At 30.4% G+C, this 13,998-nt stretch overlaps 1 protein-coding gene across 1 annotated transcript; it reads right to left on the reverse strand.

The window, feature by feature from the left end:
• Positions 1 to 6,044: 6,044 nt before the first annotated feature.
• LOC106335285 (F-box/LRR-repeat protein At3g58940-like) lies at positions 6,045 to 8,387 on the reverse strand. The gene is made up of 4 exons (XM_013773764.1): positions 7,364 to 8,387; positions 7,131 to 7,271; positions 6,708 to 7,055; positions 6,045 to 6,629 (listed from the first exon to the last, which is right to left on the reverse strand). Exons 1-4 carry the CDS (start codon positions 8,327 to 8,329, stop codon positions 6,156 to 6,158), a joined length of 1,929 nt encoding a protein of 642 aa, XP_013629218.1. The 5' UTR covers positions 8,330 to 8,387; the 3' UTR covers positions 6,045 to 6,155.
• Between the last annotated feature and the right edge of the window lie 5,611 nt (positions 8,388 to 13,998).

Below are 13,998 nucleotides of genomic sequence, written 5' to 3' on the forward strand. Positions count from 1 at the left end.
CAGATATCTGATACATAAATATATATCTAGAAATATTAGTTAAGTTAGTACTTAGAATAATTCAAATATTTAAAATAATAATTATAAATTTTAATATATATATATAAAAAAACAAATCTGAACCAGTTATTTTTGATAAAATCGGTAAATTTTTAAATATGACTACTAGGTGTGGGCTCACACTTTGTACGAGCTAATATATATTTTAATAATTTTAATTTAATATTATTTTATATTTATGTTAATGTAATTAATTAGATATAAATATTATTTTGTGTTTTTCTGTCTTTTTAACCAAATTTCAATTGTTTATTGTATGAATTTTTTTTCTTATTATTTATACATGATTCTTCTGTTTAGAAAGTTAATCTCAATTTAACAGAGTTTTTTTTAATATTAAAGAGTCTAATTTTTTTAAAAAAAATTGGTTTACTTGCAAACGTACTCAATATTAAAAAAAAAACTTTAGTTTATTAGTATATGTTCTTGGCCACGTAGAAAAATGAAAAAAACTTGAATTAAAAAAATCAGATACTTGGTTTGCATACCAAGATCCAATGAGCATGTTAACATGTATCACTAAATATTAAAAAAAAAATTAATTGGTGTCATACTGTCATGTAGGCCTGGGATTTATAACCGAACTGAAATTACCGAATCGAACCGAACCAAGATTTGGTCATTTCGGTTTCACTTCGGTTACTACAACAGAACCGATCGGCGGAAGCTTCAAATGTGTTCGGTTATCGGTTCGGCTCGGTTCGGGTTGATGAACCGAACGGTTAACCGAAACAAAACCCTTAAAACTGTTTTGTAGTTCTTCCACCTCCGATGCAGAAGATTCCTGTATCAAAACCAGTAAACCCATTCTCTCCAGGGTGCGATGAAGTAGACTATTTCTTTTATAACTCTTGATCCAAGCTTTGAAGTGATGAATTCGGAAAAAGATGTATTGTTTGTTTCTTCCGCCGTCGTAGTTGACGATCTGATTTTTATAATCTAGATCCACATTCGCAACTAAACCTAGAAAAACTATTTCATATTTGGGCTATATTGTTTTATAAGGTTTAGATGGCCCATCTTTACATGAATTCAAAACATTTTAGAACATTAAATTGACCAAAGGCCTAAGTGTTAAATATTAAAATGACACACGTTTTTTATCACGTGCTTGTCTTCTTAATTTTCAGCCCTAATTTGTTCAGCTTCTACGGGCCGCCATTAACGCTTCTTCAACTACCAGATAAATTTGCTTCGCGTGCACATATTCAGATCCACTACTAAGCTTCATCATATTTTCAAAACCGAACTATCTGAACCGAATAAACCGAGTTCCGAACCGAACCGAACCGATTCTATATTCGGTTTCATTCGGTGATTTTTTCCCACGCCGAACTACCCGACAAACCGAGAAACCGAACCGAGTTGACCCGAAATAACCGAAGTCGCAGGCCTCAGTGTCATGTCATAAAAATAGAACAAAATTAATTAAATTAAACTCTGAAAAAATTACATTGTGTCTCGGATAGTCAATTCTAACTTAGTTAAAAATCATTTTTCTCCATTGAGATATTTCAAAAGTTCAACATTCACAAATAATATCTAAAACACAATTTTTTTTATATTTTATGGTATCATCATTGAAAATGAATTATGCAGAATAAAAAAATCCCGTTGAGATAACATATATAAAAATTTACCAAAATACAAATCGCCAAAAGAATATTTTTCAATAGAAGCATGAATCCTAGTTCCCTACAAATTAAATTTCAAATAAGGGACTAACAACAAATCATATAATTAAAGTGAATCAAAAATGAAATAAATTAATATATTTCCAACGACATCAACACCAATTCAATTGAAACAAATTTTGACTTTTTCATGATTCGACAGCATCAACACTTTTACTCTAATTTTATAGTAATTTTTGTAACAAATTTTGACTTTTACTCAATAACTCTGATAAAAAAAAGTGAAATGAAGTTTTGTAAGTTTTGTGTGTATTTTCCATCAAACGTATGATGAAAATATATACTATACTATCATAGCATAGAGTTGACAAATAATTATAATACATTATTAAGATGAATACTAAGATAAAATCGGCATCATAATGCTTTGTATTAGCATTTAAATACTACTATAACTATAATACAATATAGATTAAGATACATATCACTTACACATTATCTATATTATCATTAAACTATAAAATATAATAAAAGATAGATTATGTTCCACATCCAGTAGCAAATATGATTTAAAATTACCAGTAACAAATATGACTTTAAAACAGAATAATAAGAATTGGTTTTAACTCGTCAAAGTTACAAAATTTATTTAAAAATTATATATCTAATTACAAATCTTGAAATAGTTATATTATTTAAATTAATAAATTAATGACTTAGATAAAACTAATAATAAATCAATGTTTAGCTAAATCCTAATAAAAACATGAAAAATTAGCAAAATTAAGTAAAATCATGGAGAGCGTGACAAATAAACAAAATCAAAATAATTATATATCTAGTTACAAAGTTTATAGTTATATTATTTAAATTAATAAATTAACTACTCAGCCGAAAACTAATAATAATTTAATCACTATGCTATAACCTAATAAAAATATGACAAATAAGTAAAAGTAACTAAAATCATTGAGAAAATGACATATAAGAAATATCAAAATAATTATATATCTAGTTACAAAGTTTATAGTTATATTATTTAAATTAATAAATTATTGACTCAGAAAAAACTATCAATAAATTAATGACTCAACGTAAACTTAATTAAAACTATGATCGGCCCGTCCTATGGGCGGAAAGTTAATAGTAAAAACTGTTTTATATATATTTATATTAATTTTATGAAACATTTAAAAATCATGGTGGATTGAAAACTATATTATAAAAAACAATAATGAATAGAATTTTGAGATCACATTGTTAGGGCATCATTAGTGGTAAAATAGCAAGTAGAGTACCTCACTAATATTTTTATTATTATTTTTGTACATAATTTAGTTATTAATAATTTTAAAAATTAAAGTAAAAAAACCTGTAAAATGATACCACATGTATTCACCGATTCTCTAGAAATGTATGAAAACTTTTTCCAGAGGTACCACTCTTGCTCTTTTTTTTTTTTATCCTTTCTCTTTCTTCTTTTTCAGCTTTTAATATTTTTAAATTTGTTAGAGCCTCATGAATTTCAACCGGTGCGAGTGCCCTTGTTTTTAATAAACATTTTTGGTTTCGAATTAAAATGACAATATCCTTCATTATTCTATTTTTTCAGAGAATAAAAAATTAGCAAAAAACAATTCAGAATAATATGATAATATATATATATATATATATATATATTATCATATTATTCTTAGTTCAATTTGACATATTAAAAGAAAATATTAACTTTAAATAGATAATAGGTGAAATTTCATGTTTACCACATTCACCGTACCATTATTGATCTTTACCGTCACTAAAGGGGCATTTTTAAAAATATATTTTCAATAAGTGGCAAAAGACTCTTATATCCTTGCTCTTGATATATATATAACAAATAATTATTTAAATAAAAAACATATTTTTTATATTTTCGAATTATACTTTTTTAAAATTCCAAATTTTTTATAATTATTTTTTTTTGGAATTGTTTTGGTTTATTTTAATTTATTTTTTAATTCTATAGATATAAGATATATTCGGTTATCTATAAAATTTGATTCAATTCTCGTTCAGATATTTTGTTTTTTTGGTTCAGTTTGGACAACAAAGTGGGGAACCAGCTAATGTCAAAAACAAAATCGGGTTTCTTTCGGTTACGGACGTTTCAGATTATTTTGGTTAATTTGAGTAAATTTTATTGATAAATTGTTTTTTGCCAGGAAAAAAACAGGTGATTTAAGTTTTTTGGATAAATTATCCGGTAGTTTATATAATTTTAAATAATTTAGGGAAATGGTATTCATATAATTCATTTTGGATAGTTCAGTTTATAAATAATAAGTTTATGATATTTGTTACTGTAAAACTAAGTTTATTTAATATTTTAGATTTGTAAATTATATTTCAAATTGAGATACTTATTGATTTTGGTTCAGTTCTCGTTTGTTTTTGATATTTTAGTTTCAGAAAAATATAGAATACATGATATATAGAAATATACCTGATTTATGAAATTTGATTTAGTTTCGATTTTTTTTTATTTGGTAAGGTTCGATTCTTCAGTTACGGGTAAACACATGGCTAATTTCATGTGTGCAGAGCTTTGTAGTACTGGTTAACGGCACATCGATTTTAATGTTTGATCTCAAACCTCTCGTCATTCTATTAATTTATAAATTAAAATTGGGATACAATTATTGACCATATATTAACTTAGAAATATAAATTGGCGGATGAATCAAATCTAGTTTTCATTTGCTAGTTGACTATAGTAAGAATAATATTATTGTATAGACCCAAATCAAAGTTTAGAGTCATAAATAATAGAGCCTAAAGAGACCGACAAATCATTTAAGTGGTAAAATAGTTTACGATGACGTGGATTTTTTTTGTTATCTATATATATATAATTGATTACGGCTGCTGGTTCAGAGGTGGACTTTGTGGGTTACCGGACTTGAAAAATTAGAGTTGTATAAGGCCCAAAATTTATAAGTCTGAAGCCCAAATAATGTTGTGACGGACACGTGTCGCCTCTGCAGCGAACGACTTTCCACGTGGCAAAGCAGGAGAGATACCAACATATTTTTATATATATATATATATATATATATATAGATATAGATATGATAACTAAGCAAAATTACCTAAAATCATGGAAAACATGATAAATAAGCAAAATTATTGAATAAGCTATAATATAATAAAAAATGACAAATAAGCAAAATTAACTAATATCATGGAGATCATGACACATAAGCAATATCAAAATAATTATATATATATATATATTTACAAATTTCATAGTTATATTATTTAAATTAATAAATTATTGACTCAGTCAATTTTTTTTAAATAAATTAATGACTCATCTTAAACTAATTAAAACATGACAAATAAATAAAATTAGTAAAAATCATGGAAATCATGACAAATAAGCAAAATCATTTCATAAATTAATTACTTAGCTAAAACTAGTAATAATTTAATGACTATGCTATAACCTAATAAAAATATGACAAATAAGCAAAAGTAACTAAAATCATGGAGAACATGACACATAAAAAATATCAAATAATTATATATGTAGTTACAAATTTCATAGTTATATTATTTAAATTAATAAATTATTGACTCAGAAAAAAACTATTAATAAATTAATGACTCAACTTAAATCTAATTAAAAATATGACAAATAAACAAAATTACCTAAAATCATGGAAAACATGACAAATAAACAAAATTATTGACTAAGATATAACATAATAAAAATATGACAAACAAGCAAATTTAACTAATATCATGGAGATCATGATACATAAGCAATATCACAATAATTATATATCTAGTTACAAATTTCATATTTATATTATTTAAATTAATAAATTATTAACTTAGCTAAAAAATATTAATAAATTAATGACTCAGGTTAATTAATGAAAACACGACAAATAATCAAAATTACTTAAAATCATGGAAAATATGACAAATAAACAAAATCGCTTCATAAATAATGGTATAGATATCAGATTCTTTTACGTTCTCTCCGATATTAACGAACTAATTAGTGATTTTATCCAAAATAGTACTCACTCTGCATCACTTTAAGTGATGTTTAAGGTTTTTGCACAAATATTAAGAAAATACAAAATCTTATGTAATTTATCTTGATCATATAAAATAACATTAAATACAACTAATTCAACCAATAAGAAAAAATTGTACTATTTTGTAACTGGTCACAAGTTTCAAATGATATTAAATTTTATCTAGAATTTTGAAAACATCACTTATTATGAAACAAAATTAAAATTGTTAAACATCACTTAAAATGATACAGAGGAGGGAGTACCATTTTTCCTCTGATGTACCCAATATCTAAAATATCCAACTCGAACCCGATCAAATAAATATCCGAATGCCGAGCCTTAATAATTTGTAATATATAAGTTTTACAAATTAGAAACAATAATAACTCTAGTGCCCATCTTGAGGCAAAACATATGCTGCCACAGCTTCGGACGTAATTTGGTCGAGCTCGGTCATCTCCCCCTGATCCCTCGACGTCTCCCCTCCCTCTAAGTCGGTCCCACGCCTAGCGCTCAACACTGATGCAAGATCTAGATTCAGCTCCGCAATGATTTCAAACAGAGACTTGAAGTCTCGCTTCTTCTCCTGATCGTTAGACGCCTCTGACCCCTCTGTTGCAGATTGTCGAGCCTTCAAGGCTGATGCTATCATCGGGTTCTGCTCAACAATTCTATCAAACATAGCATCATGGACTCGTTGCCTCTCCTTATATTCGTCATTAAGTTCCGCAAGTTTGGTCTTAGCAGCATCAAGCTGCTCCTTAAGGTAGTCCTGAGACATCTCCTGCGGTGGAGGAGGAGGAGGAACTCCATGCAAGATGTAAACAAAATCGTACTTATTTCTGTTATTGCGGGGTGTAAACTGCAGAAACCAAGAAAAGGACAGATTAGTTAATTCAAAACCGTAATGGTTTTTTTTTAATGTAATTAAATAATATACCTGAGAGGAGATCTCCTCCATCTGGGTTTGGGACATACTCTTCGACTCCACCACAGTCTCCGTGGAAACTTCTTCCGCGTGGACCTTGTATGCAACGATTTTATAAATTCTATTTACTTCCACGTTTGTAGGATCATTACCATTCTGGTCGGCATATACTTCCATATCATCCAAACATGGGAAAGACTCCAAGAAATGCCTTATCATCTCTTTCTCTCTAACTGTTCCTTTAAACTCTCTGATCTCCAACTTCTTTACTGGATATGATAAAAGAGAACGCCCTTTGTCCTCCCGAGATATGCAGTCACATACATCCCCGCATTTGTCAGTCACATAGTGCAAGAGACCCTTGAAAGAGGAAACCAGTCAATAAGGGAATACTAAGTACTAACACACCATTGTACAAATGTTTTGAGCATATACCTTGAGGATTAGAGTTTCTAAATGTGGACAGTTCCTCAAGAGAACCGGCATTGCTTGCCATCCCAGATCCTCAGCACTAATAATACCTAGAAATTTGAGGTTGTTGAACACCGGCATCGACTCACAGCATAGAGACAGTACCTGAAACAACAAGACAAAAAAAAAACATTCCCAGTCCCAACATTAACATCATTTTTTCAAAAACACATAATGTTTCAGAAATAACAACTGACCTCAAGAGTGTCAGCAGAAATGAAAAGTCTCTGAACATTTCTTAAGCCACTTATGAGCTTCCACACATTTCTAAGACGCAGAGAAACATCATCTTCATCATTTGGTGCTCGTATTAGTTCAATGTCATGTCCAGTTAACTTAAGGTCGAGTACAGCCTCAGCTAGATCGGGCAAGTTAACTTTTGGATAATCCGCGGCAACATAATCAGAATACTCAAGGTAAACGAGATTCGGAGTATCAAACGAAATGCTCTTCGGATTTCGAAAGTCTCGGAAACCGCCAGCATAGATAGTTAACTTCCTGAGGCTTTGACTTGACACGGATTCATCAGTTTCCGGCCACTCAATATGAGCCATGTGGAGGTCCTCGAGAACAGGGAAAGAAGAGAGAAACACCTCAAGATCTTCACACAACAGAACCCACGTAGATTCAAAGGTGAGAGTCTTAAGCATTGGTAAGAAAGTGTCTGCACCTCTACGCGACCACTCAACACCAAACTCGCTTCTTAAACTCAGCTCTACCAGTTTGGTACTAACGAACATCTCATCGGGCAGAAAATACATATACTCGGCATCTAAATCGTCATCATCGGATCTATGAAAATCTAGGACAAGTTCAACGCTTTTAACGCCACGTTGGAGGACATTACATATCCAAAGGTTCACACGATCCGTGTCGATGCCAGTTTTGCATTTCAAGGAGAATTTCTTGATGGGAGTATCATCACCCTGCGAAGCTAGAACCCTATCCACGAAATCCATGAAGCTTTGAAGGATACCGTCTCTTTCTCGCTTACCCTCTTCCGGAATAAGAAACACAGAGTCGTCAATGTTGAGATAAGGGACGAGTGTAAACAGATTGCGCCATCTTTTGGAGAGAATCGAGGTCAAAGCAGCTTCCTTTGTCGTGAGGAAAGACAGTATATGACAAATAACATCGTCAGGTAGACTTCCAATGCGATCCATCTTCGCTGCACGAATGCTAGTTTAGTAGAGTCAGAAGATGGGAAATTTTTTTTTTTTTTTTTTTTTTTTTTTTTTTTTTTGTCAGTTATCCATATAAAACTAGATAAAGTGTTGGTGAGATAAGCCGATTCTCCGAAGAGCACCTCCGTCTATTCGTATCTTATCTATATGAGAGAAAATATAGCCACTAATTCTTGTTTCTCTGGCTAACAAGTCCGTCCAACCAATTCTACTTCAAATTAAGACTTTAATCTTTGTTTTATCAAATGATTAAATCTAATACGGTCCAAGTGACCTTAAAAATTCCCAGACAACCAAATTTAATTTAAGTGATCCGAGGGATGGATAGATTACCACTTTACCATTAACCAACGGACAATGTCAACCACAAAATCAATTCTTTTTTCTTCAATCACAACCGCACAATTTTTCTTTTTTTTGTGAATAGTACAACTTGTACGGATGGTAAAACAAATCATTATTCAAACAGATATTATATAAAACAAACTATTAACATTTTTTGACACATTCGTGAAGATTAAGCCAACATTTTCATTGGTTATATATCATCCTCTTCTATAACATCATTCATACGCTGAAAAAAAAAATCAATCTCTTCTATAACATCATTAATCATAAGCCGAGAAAAAATTAATCTCTTCTATAACATCATTCATACGCTGAAAAAAAAAATCAAAGATAACCATATTAATTGTAAAGTTGTAGTAAATGTATATGTTCTAGTTTTTCTATTTTTACATGTATTTTACACATGGAAACGAAAAGATTAGACTAATATGTCTCATTGTTTCTATATCATCATTTTTCTAATATCATTCATACGCCGAAAACAAAAACCAAATATCACCATATTAATTACAAAGTTGTACTAGTTATACGAATTTTAGTTATACTAGTTATATTGGAAACAAATCGTCATCCACGAAATGGTTCCACGTCCACGAGTTCAAGGTCAAAGAAAAGAAAGCTACAGTTTGAGGAGATGTAATCTTTTTAATCTTGAACTATCTATCGACATTTTCAAGATTGCATCAAGTCATCTTCATCTTCATGTTCTTTAATCTATTTGTAGGTTTTTACGACAACCCAAGTTTGTGTATTGTTGTATTTCCCTTTTGAAGTGAGAGATCATTACTTAGGAAACTAGAGGTTGTCTGTTCATGAGGGATATTTGGAAAAGATTCTACTTTTTTCTTTTAACTTTTTGAGATTTTTGTAACTTTACATGTTCACTCTGAGTTTATAACTTCAATAATACAACCACACATTTTCTGTTTTAGACTCGATCAGGAGCTGTTTGTTTCACCGTCGGTCATCTCCATCCAGCTGATCTATTTATATGATGCATCCAAATTTTATAGAATTGTTTATTTGTCTTTCCAGATGGTTCATCTAGATAAATCATCTAAATAGACTTATGTTTGTTTCTTTATTTTCATTTTTATCTAAATGAGTTTAGTAAACAAATTACTAAAATACCCTTATTTTGATTTAATCATATTTGATTTTTGTTTCACTATATTAATTGTCTAAAATACAATTATTTTAAGCTATGCTTTTGGGGAAATATATTTTTGTAGTTTTAACGGAAAAATAAATGTTCACAACAATTTTGGCGAGAAGTTTGATTTTTTTTTTTCTAACGGGAAAATGTGTTTTGCGGGTATGGCGGAAAATACATTTTTGAGTTTTTGGAGGTAAAATGTTTTTTTTTTTTGCGGTTTTGGCGGGAAAATGCGTTGTGTGGTTGTGGTGAGAAAACGTGTTTTGCGGTTTTGGTGGAAAACACGTTTTTGCGGCTTTAGCGGGAAAAACGTATTTTGCGGTTTTGGCGGAAAAATGTGCTTTTGCGGTTTTGACATGAAGCATGTTTTTGTGGTTTTGGCAGGAAATGTGTTTTTGCGGTTATGGTGGAAAAATGTGTTTTTGGATTTTGGCGGAAAAATGTATTTTTGCGATTTTGTCGGACAAATGTATTTTTGAGGTTTTGGCAGGAAAGTGCGTTTTTGCGGTCTTGATGGAAAATGTATTTTTGAGGTTTTGGCTGAAAATGGGTTTTGTCGTTTTGGCAGAAAATGTGTTTTGTGGTTTTGGTGGAAAATGCATTTTTGCAGTTTTATCAATTTTCATGAATGACAAAATGATATTAGGTTTAAGTTTGTAATTTGTTAATTATATAGAAGTATAATATATATTTTTACCATTTTGACAGAACCATTTCCATCCATATAGTTCAGTTTGGATCAGCTGGCTAATTTTAAAAATTTAGACTAAATTTATAAAACTCATCCAGATGAGCCATCTAGACTACTTGTAATTTAAAGTCTAAACAAATAAAACTCCCATCTCCACCCGGACGGTGAAACAAACAGCCTTTAATACTCTCAATATCTGTAAATATGAATGATTGGAGAAGATACTGGCAACAGGATGAGCATCCTTTGAGGTTGATAAACATAGATATAGATGACATTCTCGTCATATGCATCTTTGTATTCTGTTGCCTGTAAAAATTAAACATATATTTGTTGAAACCTGAAACACGCATATCGATTTATTTTGTTTTGTTAAATAAAATTTAAACGCAACAAATAAATATAATAAAAAAAATTTGAACTGAAATAAATATAATAATTAAGCCTAAATGAAACAAAATATATTAATGTAGCAATTTATAGACCTCGACAAATTACCCGAATAAGTTCATGATCTAAATTTGAAGGTACCAAACCCGATCCAACATACATATCCAGACGGTACATGATTTTATATATCCGAAGAACCGAATACATATATGAATCATCCTAAATATAAATCATACGTAAAATATATAAAATTTATAAATCATTGATAAAATTTAAATAAAATTTCATTGTGGGATCAATAGTTTTAGTAATTTTTAAAAAAATTAGTGCAAGTTTAAAATTTAAATGTTAAGTTGTCAATAATTTTTCAAAGCATTTATCAATTTTTTTTAAAGGCAAATTTTGATATTAAAATATTTATGTATTTTTATACGGTATATAGTTTAATTTAAACGATATTAACATATAGATATATCTTTTAATCTTAAATTTTGAATTTTAAAAACGACTATAAATTACCAATTTATTTAAAAGTCTCAGATTCAAAATTTTGAGATCTATGGTTTAATTTTTTTGTTATGACATATACAAATGATTACAAAATCATATAAATAGGAACTCTCATTTAATAAATATTAATATTTACAGAAAAATCAATATTTTAGTATATGGTTAATGTTGTTATTTAATTTATTTAATAATATAAAATTAAAAAACTGATAGAGTATAAACTAATTTTAATCAAATCTTTATTAATCAAAATCATTAATTGTCATATATAATTTAGCCACATTAGCCAATTTCATAATTTTTATTTAAGAAAATAATAAAGAACATTAATTATGAATTTATGGTTAATTTAATAAAAATATTATTATATATTTAGATGAACTAACATATTTTTCTGGGAATTCTAAGAATCATTGTGTGATGATTGATGACACATTGCTACATCAAATGGTGTAATGCTTCTCGGATAATATATAAGGGATAATAAAAATTAATGTTATTTTTTCATTATTAACCGATTAAAAATTCTCTATCAATTTTTAGCAACAAATGTAATTTGTCAAAATTATTATAAATTTCAAATATGTACAAAAATTGCTTACCGCAAATAATATTTTAAATGATATCATCCCGCAATATCGCAAAAAGTCATATAGAAAAAATCATGGATAGTAATAGTTTCTGTCTCCTCCTTTGCTTTCTCCTTCGACCAACAGGCTCTATTAACGGCAATTTGATTTTTCCCCGGCGTCCGGTCGCGAGTGCCGGCACCAAAGGCTCTCCGGCTCTTGTTTCATTGTTCTCGTTTTTCTGCCACTGCGTCCATCTCGTTCCCCTTCGATATCCTCAAGGTTTTGGGATAGGGTTTGGTCACCAGGAGCCTTCCGCTGCAGAGGAGATGCGACTACGGCGGTTTATCTGCTTTCTATGGTGCTTTAATGAGCAGGTAGGACAGTGGATGGTGGTTTCAGTCAGCTTTTTTGGTTCAGGATGTAGATCTTTTTCCCGTCAGATCTCGTCCAGTTTCTCTCGGTTCGTGAAGAGGAGGGACGGTTTGATTCTGTTCTAGGGAGTCATTCGGTTCTTTTCGGACGGTGGATCTCATTACCACGGTGGCGAGTCTTGTAGCTTGAGTTCGCAGGTGGGTTGGTCTTCGATCTCTGTTCCAGCTCGTGTAGGTCTTGTGTGTGGTTAAAATGGCGGTCGTCTAAGCCTCCTCAGTGGCCGCTTGCAAAGTCTCTTCGCTTCAAATCTTCTTTCCGTGATTCCTGGCTTTTTTGGTTCTCTAAAGGCGACAGCCTTCGGTTAGGATTGTGCCCTGGTTCTTCATACTGTCTTTACACGAGACGGGTTCTAGCAGCTCGGGTTTTTGTTTGTCTGTTTTCGACGACTTCAGGCTTTGTAGCCGCTATCGCCGCTTGGTCATCGCTCACATCCCAGCATCACTTAAGTTTGCTTGAGCTTAGTGTTGGTGTGTGTGACAAACTTTGTGCAGATTCGGGGTTTCAGGCCAAGGAGTACGGAGGTTACGGCTCGTTTTTGGCTCGGCGTGACTTGGGTACATGTTCTTTCCGCGTCTAATAAATGTTCGGTTTAGTTGATGCTGGTGTACTTGGCCCTTGCCGTTACTGTCTGTTTTTATGGGTGGGTACTAAGACCATCTCCATCGGTGGGGATGGTGATTTGGAGTGCTTAATAAAAAGAAATTAATATTTTAATGTGTTATATTTATATATTTTAATTTAATTACTTTAAATAAATATTTGCAAATGAAAACAAAACATGGGGCACCTCTGTTTTCAGAACATCACCTCACTTCTTTTTCCTACTTTTTTGTATTTATGTTATTACTTTTGGACTAGAAACTCTTCTGTGATCTGCAGATGGAGATGGCCTAAGGAGGCGGCCATATGCGAGCTGTTCTCAGTTGAGTCTTTATCTTCCAAAATTACCGGGTTTCAACTCTAGGTTTAACTGTGGCTCCTCTTTTTATGGCAAGTTGTTGGTGTTGATTTAGCCATGCTTCGGGATAGCAGTTTTGATTTGTCCTGTCTACCCCTGTTTAGGCTAGATCGTCTTTGTTTAGGATTTTTTTTTCTTTTTTTTTCTGCTCCTTGTTATCATCTGTATTTTTGTAAAATATGTAAAAAAATTAGTAATAATATCTTTATATTTTTACCAAAAAAAACCATAGATAAAATGACAAATCATGAAAATCATTTTTTAAATAATATTATAGATATCTAGAAATATTAGTTATGTTAAAACTTATATTATAATCAAATATTTAAAATAATCATTATAAATTTGAATATATTAACTAAATTTTCGGTAGTTTAGATATTTTGTTATTTGAATTTTTTTTGAATATTTTGTTATTTTTGGACAAGTTTGGAGATAAAAATCGAATTCAAACCATTTATTTAGAATAAAATCGTTAACTTTTCTATATATTAAAATTCTAACTGGTGGAACGGGCTGGATCATAATTTTTCTGTTCTTTTGGATTTAACTGGGTAGCAAACGATTAGATGTTTTTTTAATCCGTGTGCG

This window comes from Brassica oleracea, chromosome C3 (assembly GCF_000695525.1).
Source record: "Brassica oleracea var. oleracea cultivar TO1000 chromosome C3, BOL, whole genome shotgun sequence".
NCBI lineage: Eukaryota > Viridiplantae > Streptophyta > Magnoliopsida > Brassicales > Brassicaceae > Brassica > Brassica oleracea.